The 10,257-nt window shown below is 47.6% G+C and overlaps 1 protein-coding gene across 3 annotated transcripts in view; it reads right to left on the bottom strand.

Moving 5' to 3' along the window:
- Nucleotides 1–1,914, bottom strand: part of LOC135907721 (protein odr-4 homolog) — a 101,126-nt gene extending 99,212 nt beyond the window's left edge. Inside the window, exons 1-2 of one of the 3 annotated variants that reach the window (XM_065439447.1) lie at nucleotides 1,614–1,913; nucleotides 1,271–1,426 (exon numbers count right to left, since the gene is read on the bottom strand). In XM_065439447.1, the coding sequence (XP_065295519.1) occupies nucleotides 1,271–1,426; nucleotides 1,614–1,712 (255 nt within the window). In that variant the 5' untranslated portion in view covers nucleotides 1,713–1,913. Of the gene's footprint in view, nucleotides 1–1,270; nucleotides 1,427–1,613 lie in introns of all 3 variants that reach the window. The other 2 variants (XM_065439448.1, XM_065439449.1) reach the window with 2 other exon arrangements.
- Nucleotides 1,915–10,257: the final 8,343 nt, after the last annotated feature.

Raw genomic sequence — 10,257 nt, forward strand, 5'->3', positions numbered from 1 at the left:
ATATACATATATGATTATTACTAATATGATATACCTTGGCCACTTGCTCATACAAGGTAGGCAGCATTCATTAGTTTCCTAATACCTGCACTTAAATTGTTGCTCATTACGAAACGGCAACTTCGAGAAGAAATAGGGATTAACCCGATTTTAACAAATATCTTCTCCGGGGTGCAAAAATTGGGAATCATAAGGTTTTCCCCGAAAAGGAGCGACCCTACATACATGAAACAGCAATTAATGCTTGCCTTACAGAACCATCGGAATGTATTTCTCAATCAAAACATCAAAGTAGGCTAATAAATAGTAAATAAATATCCTAATATGGGGGTGTGTACATTGATTTCAAGTGCATACATTGCAAAAATAACCTATTTATTTACGAAACTTTTGCACACAGGTGGCAAGCAGCCACCTCGCATTTTTAAAGGCAAAATCAGTAAAAAATTATTTTCAATGCTAAAGTCGCTATGTTAGAGTGGAAATGGATTCCGGATGAATATGTAGGATTTTCATTCTTTTTGACTTTCATTATGCAAGAAGTTGCTATATGCCCATCATACATGATACACCATGTGATAAGGTTTTAACAATTAAGAGAGTGCAACAATGTTTTTTTTTTTTTTTTTCACGTACTTGGAAACATGCTATGGCATGTTAGGGGGACTACCAGATATGTCAATCCCCTCTCCCTTCCTCTGAAACAAATTGCAGCTGAGTGGTAAAGACAGACACTCACTTTCAGATAGCCTGCATTGATAGACTCCTTGTGCAATTTTACAACTGACAGAAACTTTCTCAAATACAGAATTGTGGAAAGATGGTTGCTTTTGTAGCATTCATGCTAAACTTTCCCGACATATTACCTGTCATGCCCCCACATCCGGCTTTCATTTGTTATTCTTCATTGCACACTGCTGTTACAGCGTCATGCATCTAATTATTTTTGTCCTTCCTCTCAGCTATTTGTCAAGTGTCAAAAATTAAAAGGCATGCCATCGTATGTACTCGTTTCCACCTCATTACGAGGGGAGTGCTAGAATGTCACTCATACGCATGCGTAGCAAACAGGAAATGTCCAGAAAAACGAAAGTACAATTTTCTTACTTTTTTTTTTAATCCTTATTTTTTGCGCTACCTATTTAGACAAATGCCGGCGTAGATGACGCACTTAATCTTGCAAAGTGCTGCACAGCTTTTAGAAGGTAAATGTTCACTTGATTATCCTTCCATGGCAATTAAGGTTAGCTTCAAGCAAGGTTCATCTGACCTGCTTTGCATGTTGGCAGATCCAGGCCTCCTCAATGTCTGCTTGGCCGCCGACGGACTTGTGCGACTGCTTCACGTCGCCTTCCTCCTGTGACTCTTCGTCATCCTTCTGGGGCGTATTCGCAATGTGCACCACGATGTCTCGCTGTTGCGTGCTCTGCAACACGTTGATATTCATCACTTTGCAGTGTACACAGAGTTCTTCTGCCAACTATTTTACTTCAATGTTAAACGCTCCTTGCTTTTAATTAAAATCACAATAGCAATGGCAAAAACGACCAACTGAAATACGAAATTACTTTTGATCAGTAAGGAGCGATACTTTCAGCCACGCTCCAGCTTACCTGCCCGATGATCACACCAACTGTCAACGAGTTCCTAACCTGGACGAGCACGCTGATCAGTTTTTGAACATGATCGTCGTAAGCTATCGTTCTACCCATACTACAAAAATGTCTATACAGAGCGGATGAATGGACATGCACTTGTACGATGTGCTTCGAACTTTCGCAGTTGTGCAACCTAACAGCTGGAAGGCGACTGCTGATGCGGGTTTCCGTCGAGCCGCCGATACCTACGCCATCCAAAAGATCCAATTCAGCCCGAATCCCACAGTTTTTGTTGAGCGGATACGGAGTGAGATTGGATTGGATAGGAAGCGTCTACATTTCTTTCTGGTTTGACGATATATTTGTGTCGCCGCCTGCCGTCAGCTAAGGAAAGCAGCGTTTCAGGGAGAGCATGCAGTGATGCAGTCGCCTGTTCCAGTATCCAAGAGCAGCTACACACTAAAAGTTTACACCATAGAGTTTTGTAGTGAGAAACTCTATGGTGTAAACCATAGAGTTTCTCACTATAACACCTAGAGTGTAATCTGGCGCCACCGTCTATGGGAGAGGGGGCACCATAGAGTTTCGCATTAGTATACCTAGAGGCAAATCTGGCGCTGCGATCGTTCAACCATCATGGGAATCATACTCTATGATGGGAATGATGGGAAGTACAGGCTTCGGATTGGCATTCTGTTGACTGGCGAACTAGTGCACAAGTATTTTTTTAAAAGTTTCGGTTTCGCTCCAAGTGCAATTGCTATAACCTGCAGTTCGACAGTGCAACGCAAAGCTCTCTGCGTTTGTTATGTTGCTAGGAGTGGCGATAGCGCGCTGGGTCAGCGACTGGGACGATGCTTGGGTCGCGGTGTGGCGTCGAAGCCGTGACGAGAAAGCGGCGGCATCGTAAACGTTGAAAGAACATGTTTTGAGCGTTTAGACCTTTGTTTGTTAAGTGTGTTAGGTTGGCACTGTAGCGTTACGTGCTTTATGAAACTTCAGAATAGAACAAAGAAGGCACTACTGATACAAGACATATACAATTGTACTTCTAGTGGCGTGACAATCAAATTTTATTGAGGGCTTCATTATGTGCTCATTGAAATGCGTGTTTTAGGACTTTGAGAACACAAACTTACTTGTGGTAGGAAAGATAGCTGCTTCCTAGCTGTAGTCTAGTGTCGCACAATGGGTACCCGCAAAGCCACGCTGTAACGCTTCGGAAGCGGTACGCCAATATAAAATATGATGGAGCATACTCGTAGGAGGCCACTAGCGTCCTAGCTAGCACTGCAGCAGATGTGCTTAAAAGTACTTGAAGACGTTCAGCAATTGTGACAGCCGACGCAACCTTTCGAAAGAGCGAGAGAGTTCGCAAGTGCCTGTCGTCTGTGAGAAAAGTCTCGCGTTTGCAGCGAGCAGGCGTCGTAGCAGACGACACTTGTAGCATTCCCGACCTTGGCATTCCTCTCAAGCGCGCAACGCTTTGTCACAATACAACATTTTTATTTCCAGAACTACTTGATGAGTATTTTTATATAGGTACATGCACGGTTGTTTTGCTGTTGCAAAAGTGAATAAATAATTATTCTTTGGCGTTAAATTGGGAACAGAATCGCACAAGTATGCATACCCTGGTGTGTCCTGCTGACAAACCATAGTAAACCATGCTTCCATCTCAAAGTCATGCAAAGTTTATGTAGCGTGTTGTGCATTATATGACATACTGCAGAAATAGAATTAGATTTTACGTGATAATATTTGAGTATAGCGCTGTTTACTGCGCCAAAAGCAAACGCCACTAGTCTAAAGACCGAAGTCAATCCGAAGCCTGTACTTCCCATCATTCCCATGTAGGTTGAGGCGACGCTCATGATAACCCCCGTAGACACTAGCGCCACATTTCCCTCTAGGGTATTTTTAGAAACTCTATGGGGGGCACCATAGAGTTTGGGGGGCACCATGCCGTCATGTCGTGTTGGCTGGTGTTGTAAGAGGCTTCGTCTAAAACGTGGATATGGCTACGTAAATAACGCATTCTCAAAGTAAAATCTTCATAAAATGTTTCCATTCACGCATATTACATCTTTACTCACCCACGACGATGCATGACCAAGCGAAGAAAAGCAAGAACAGACGACCAACTGTTTCAAAGCGAGCGCGAACCTTGTCGTCTGTTCTCCAACTTTAGCGGCCCGCTGATACTTTTTACGTAACATGTAGTCGTACACACAATAACAAGTTCTCATAGTTAAACAAAACATGTTTTCGCGTAATAATAAAGCTAAAACAGCTTTTCACGTGCTGTTCTAGTTCTAGTTCGTGCTGTTCTAGCTTCGCCTTCAAGAGTGGAACGCGACAGCGTTCCCGTCGAACCTCCAAGGGGTGAAGACAATGCGCTACGACAGCAGCGACCATTTACGAGGCGCCCCGCACCGGACTTTGCACCCACCAATCATGCGGTGAGCGTCGAGCAACGCAGCATTCGGCGCGGCAACGAAACGTGCGCCTGAGCAAGCGGAACGAACCAAAGAACTCGGTGTCTCGGAGGGGGAAACGATGTACGCCAGCCAAACGTCGTGATCGGCACAGGCAGAGAGATAGACAGATGGTGATCTATAGAAAGGAAGGACGCTTGAATCTGCAATCCGTAAGGGAGCACGGCGAAGCGTCGTCAGGGGAGAGGGAGTCCGGGCCGCGACGCGCCTCGCTCCGGTCCCCGCACAGCCCCAATGCGCGTGTGGCGCGCCACCTGTCGGGGCAGCGCTGTGCATTGAGAGGAGGGGGTCTTCTGTGTTTGCCGCAAGATGGCTCTGCGTGTGCGGAAAGCGCAGAAGTGTAGCGGAAATGCACTTCGCTACTCGTGTAACTGCGCCTTCTTTAAGTTACATGTTCATAATTACCGATATACACCGCAGTATAACTTTCTACGGCTCGTTTCTAAGGCAACACTGCATTCACTAGAGGCGCTTTTGTACCGCTTTGAAGCATCGAACTCGTTGCTAAGTGGTAGCGTCTCCGTCTCACACTCCGGAGGTCTTAGTTCCATAGAGTTTCCTACAAAATTACTAGAGGGAACTCTGGCGCTGCAGTCGTTGTCCTACCATGGGAATGATGGGAAGTATATGGATTTGTCTGATCTTCGTGCTTATGGATTCAGACGTTTTTGTGGCTATGTATATTACGCTATATAAATCTTATTGTCGTATATTTCAGCGCAATCTATAATCTTCGAAGTGCAGAAGACGCCGGGAACGCGTACAATTGCTATTAATTGCAACGATTTAGCTTGACTATGTGCCCAAATCGAAACGCACCAAGCGTCTCAAAGCACTGGCATGCCCGCGATAAGTTCATAAGTGCGTTTCATTCGTTTGTCGATACATACACCCGTGGCTTAATGGTTTCAATGTCAGGCTTATGTACTAGAGTCCCTGTGTTCGAATCCTGCCGTCGGGCAATTTTAATGATTTTATTTAATCATTTAATACGCAATAAACTGTTGAAAATGACGAGTTTACAAAGCCGTTTGAAGCCAAAAAGACGAAGTTTAGGCAAATCCATGTACTTCCCATAATTCCCATGCTGGGACAATCGCTCCCATTGTAGCTCACGTAGACACTAGCGCCAGAGTTCCCTCTAGTAATTTTGTAGGAAACTCTATGCTTGGTTCGATTCCCACCCAGCCCATCTTGCAAGCTATTTTTTATTCATTAAGTGCCTCCCGGGATTTATCGCTCACGGCCAACGCCGCCGACACCGGCTTTTCTGCGACACGAGCTCCTTAACGTAAAATGAATCATTGTGACCGACGGAACGGAACTTGCCAAGCGCGTCTTCAAGGCGTCCCGTCTCTACGAGAATGATGCCAATCCGAATCCACAATATACCGGCATTCCCATGCGTACCACAGAGCAGCAGCGCCAGATTTCCCTCTAGGTAATGTAGTGAGAAACTATGGTTTACACCCTTTGAGTGCCCCTTCTGCCACACAACGATAATCGTCATCTGCCTTGATGCGTTTCCTTTCTTGAAAACGCCGCGCCAGCTACTTTCCTGTCGAATGCTATGTAATGCTGATAACGCGCATGCCGTTCGATACTGCAAAGTAGCGGGCTCGCAGCGTAAAAGAAAGGAAATGCGGTAAGGCAGATGATTATCGTTGCGTGGCAGATATACGCCCCAAAGGGTGAAAACCTTTTTAGAGTGCACTCTAAGGAAATTTTACACCCTTTGGGGTTTATCTTGTCCCACAACGATAATCATCTGTCTTACCCGCGTTTCCTTTCTTTAACGCGGCGAGCCCGGTACTTCCCAGGCACGAACGGCATGCGCGTTATCAGTGTGACGCAGCATTCTCGACAGGAAAGTAGCGAGCGCCGAGTTTTCAAGAAAGGAAACGCAAGCAACGCAGGTGACGATTATCATTGTGGGACAAATACACACCCCAAAGGGTGCAACCGTTTTAAGAACAGGCAAAGTTACACTCTTAGAAAAATTTACACCCTTTGGGGTGCGTCTTGTCCCACAACAATAATCGTCATCTGTCTTGCCCGCGTTTCCTTTCTTTAACGCTACGAGCCCGGTACTTCCCAGTCACGAACGGCATGCGCGTTATCAGTGTGACGCAGCATTCTCGAGAGGAAGGTAGCGAGCGCCGAGTTTCAAGAAAGGAAACGCAAGCAAGGCAGATGACGATTATTGTTGTGGGACAAATATACACCCCAAAGGGTGCAACCGTTTTAAGAGTGTACTCTTTGGGGTGTATCTCTGCCACACAACGATAATCATCAGCCTAAAGCCCCTCCATACACGTTTCCCCCGACCACACGGAACGTTTCCCCCGACCACACGGAGGAAGGAAACTAAGGAGAGGCCCTACCCCACGGAGGAAGGAAACTAAGGAGAGGCCCTGACGTCACTCTTTGTGAAGCAAAAGTGAAGCCGGAAGTTGGCGTTGCTCATGGCGATGCTCCGCCTTTTGTGCCACCCTCCTCTCTTGTTTACATCTTTCGCGAAACCACGCCGCGCTGCGCGTGGTATCGCGCGCGCGCAACATCCGGCAGAGCACGGTGCAGGTAACACAGCGCAACAAGACACGGTGACTAACGCAAACCCGTCCACACAGCGCCTTTGCCACGGCATGAAACCTGCCAGAGCAACACGTGTGAGCGCTCAAAAAATCAGAACAACGCCGCCATTGTGGCCCAAAAGGCGTGACCATGCAGCAAAAAAATTTAAAAAGCAGCAAAAAAAATGAGAACCTATACGTCATTTTCGCCACACTTTTCTCTAGCTCGCGGAGGGGGTAGGGCCTCTCCTTAGTTTCCTTCCTCCGTGCCCTACCCCCTTCGCGTGCTAGGAGAAAAGTGTGGCGGAAAAACGTATGGGTTCTCATTTTTTTGCTGCTTTTTTATTTTTTTTTTTTGCTGCATGGCCACGCCTTTTGGGCCACAATGGCGGCGTTGTTTTGATTTTTTGAGCGCTCACACGCGTTGCTCTGGTAGGTTTCGTGCCGTGTCCAAGGCGCTGCGTGGGCGGGTTTGCGTTAGTCACCGTGTCTTGTTGCGCTGTGTTACCTGCACCGTGCTCTGCCGGATGTTGCGCGAGCGCGCGCGCTCCGCGCGCGAAACCACGCGCAGCGTTGCTCATGGCGATGCTCCGCCTTTTGTGCCACCCTCCTCTCTTGTTTACATCTTTCGCGAAACCACGCGCAGAGGAGGGTGGCACAAAAGGCGGAGCATCGCCATGAGCAACGCCAACTTCCGGCTTCACTTTTGCTTCACAAAGAGTGACGTCAGGGCCTCTCTTTAGTTTCCTTCCTCCGTGCCCCGACCAGCATAGTTTCCTACAAGAATTGTAGGAAACTCTATGCCGACCAGGTCCACCTCCTTAGCTTCCGGCGCCAAGCGGAACTTACGTACTGCAGCTTCCTGTTCCGAGTGGAAGTGACGTTTGGTTTTTTAGCGTTGTTTACTTTCGCGTCGCTGGAGAGGCTTTAATTGCACCAGCTGCAGTTGAAACTGTGAATGCGATTCCATCCAAGAACCACCGCCTATTGTAACCAGCGATCTGCTCGTTATCGCTGCTTCGCGTCAACCTGCGACCGGTTGTGGCACGAGCGACAACGTACTGTGGAATGTAGTGCCTGAACGCTTGGAGACCACTGCCGTTTTTCGTGCATTTGGAAAACTGACCGCGAACTACCACTTCAGCGGAATACAACAGCTTGTCCCCTTTGCATTCTTCTTATGGTGACTGCCACAGCTCTGCTAAGCAGGCGCGGGCGTCTCGCCATCGTCTAACGGAAATTCCAGCAGCGCAACTCCAGGAAGCGGAAACGCCAGAACCGGAAATGCCGGAACCGGAAATGCCGGAACCGGATTTGGTGTGAGGAGAAAAGGCGGCGCAATAAAAAGGTTGTCGCTACTTACACTCCACTCTAAGAACAGTTTACACCCTTTGGCTTGCCCCTTCTGCCACACAAAAATAATCGTCATCTGCCTTGATGCGTTTCCTTTCTTTATCGCTGCGAGCCCGGAACTTTCCAGTAACGAACGGCACGCGCGTTATCAGCACAGAACAGTTTACACCCTTTGGAGTGCCCCTTCTGATAACGCGCGTGCCGTTCGTCACTGGAAAGTTCCGGGCTTGCAGCGATAAAGAAAGGAAACGCATCAACGCAGATGACGATTATTTTTGTGTGGCAGAAGGGGCAAGCCAAAGGGTGTAAACAGTGTCTAAGAACAGTTTACACCCTTTGGCTTGCCCCTTCTGCCACACAAAAATAATCGTCATCTGCCTTGATGCGTTTCCTTTCTTTATTGCTGCAAGCCCGGAACTTTCCAGTGACGAACGGCACGCGCGTTATCAGAAGGGGCACTCCAAAGGGTGTAAACTGTTCTATGCTGATAACGCGCGTGCCGTTCGTTACTGGAAAGTTCCGGGCTCGCAGCGATAAAGGAAACGCATCAAGGCAGATGACGATTATTTTTGTGTGGCAGAAGGGGCAAGCCAAAGGGTGTAAACTGTTCTTAGAGTGTAAGGAAGCGGTGGTGGCGCGTGGATGCAGGGGCTTTACATCAGCCTTGCTCGCGTTTCCTTTCTTGAAACGCTGCCCCCGCTACTTTTGTGTCGGCAATGCTGTCATGCTGATAACGCGAATGCCGTTCGTTACTGGGAAGTACCGCACTCTACACTCTTAAATTTACACCCTTTGGGGCGTATCTTGTCCCACAGCAATAATCGTCATCTGTCTAGCCCGCGTTTCCTTTCTTTAACGCTGCGAGCCTGGTACTTCCCAGTCACGAACGGCATGCGCGTTATCAGTGTGACGCAGCTTCTCGACAGGAAAGTAGCGAGCGCCGAGCTTTCAAGAAAGGAAAAGCAAGCAAGGCAGATGACGATTATTGTTGGACAAATATACACCCCAAAGGGTGCAACCGATTTAAGAGTGTAAAACAATATTACACCCTTTGGGTCGTATCTTGCCACACGATTAATGTCATCTGTCTTGTCCGCGTTTCCTTTCTTTAACGCTGCGAGCCCTGTAATTCCCAGTAACGAACGGTATGCGCGTTATCAGCATCACATAGCATTCCCAATCGGAAAGTAGCGGGCGCGGTGTTTTCAAGGAAACGCAAGCAAGGTAGATATGACGAATATTGTGTGGCAGATATACTCTCTTAGAAAAATTTACACCCTTTGGGGCTTATCTTGTCCCACAACAATAATCGTCATCCGTCTTGCCCGCGTTTCCTTTCTTTAACGCTGCGAGCCCGGCACTTCCCAGTCACGACGGCATGCGCGTTATCAGCGTGACGCAGCATTCTCGACAGGAAAGTCACGAGCGCCGAGCTTTCAAGAAAGGAAACGCAAGCAAGGCAGGTGACGATTATCATTGTGGGACAAATATACACCCCAAAGGGTGCAAACGTTTTAAGAGTGAAGAGTGCGGGCTCGCAGCATTCAAGAAAGGAAATGCGGACAAGACAGGTCACATTTGTTGTGTGGCAAGATATGACTCAAGGAGTGTAAACATTTCTTAAACTGTATCGTGTGGCAAATCAAAAGGTTTACCCCAAAGGGTGTAAACTTTTTAGAGTGTACTCAAAAAAGTTTGCACCCTTTGGAGTGTATATCTGCCACAACGATAATCGTCATCTGCCTTGATGCGTTTCCTTTTTTTTAACACTGCGAGCCCAGTACTTTCCAGCAACGAATGGCATGTGCGTTATCAGGAGCTCTTTTGACAAAGAACTCGCTCCTCGTCGTAGACTCTTACCGTGGGAACTTGACTGACAACGTGAAGGCTACGCTCGCCTAAGCGAACACGGACCTCGCTGTCATACCGGGCGACATGATGGGCCTGTTGCAGCCACTTGATGTGTGCACCAACAAACCTTTCAAGGATCGTCTGCGCAAATATTACACGGGCTGGTTGACTGATGAAGACCACATGCTAACGTCAACGAGCCACATCAAACATGCATCACTATCGCAGCCGGCGGGCTGGGTAGCTGCAGCGTGGGACGACATCCCAGGTACTTTGATCGTGCGTGCCTTTAAAAAGTGCAGCATATCTAATGCGCTTGATGGTACCAATGATAGTGCACTGTTTGAAGGTGACAGTGACAAGGAACACAGCGACGACGTTGAA

The sequence above is a fragment of the Dermacentor albipictus genome, chromosome 1 (assembly GCF_038994185.2).
Source record: "Dermacentor albipictus isolate Rhodes 1998 colony chromosome 1, USDA_Dalb.pri_finalv2, whole genome shotgun sequence".
NCBI classification, from domain to species: Eukaryota; Metazoa; Arthropoda; class Arachnida; order Ixodida; family Ixodidae; genus Dermacentor; species Dermacentor albipictus.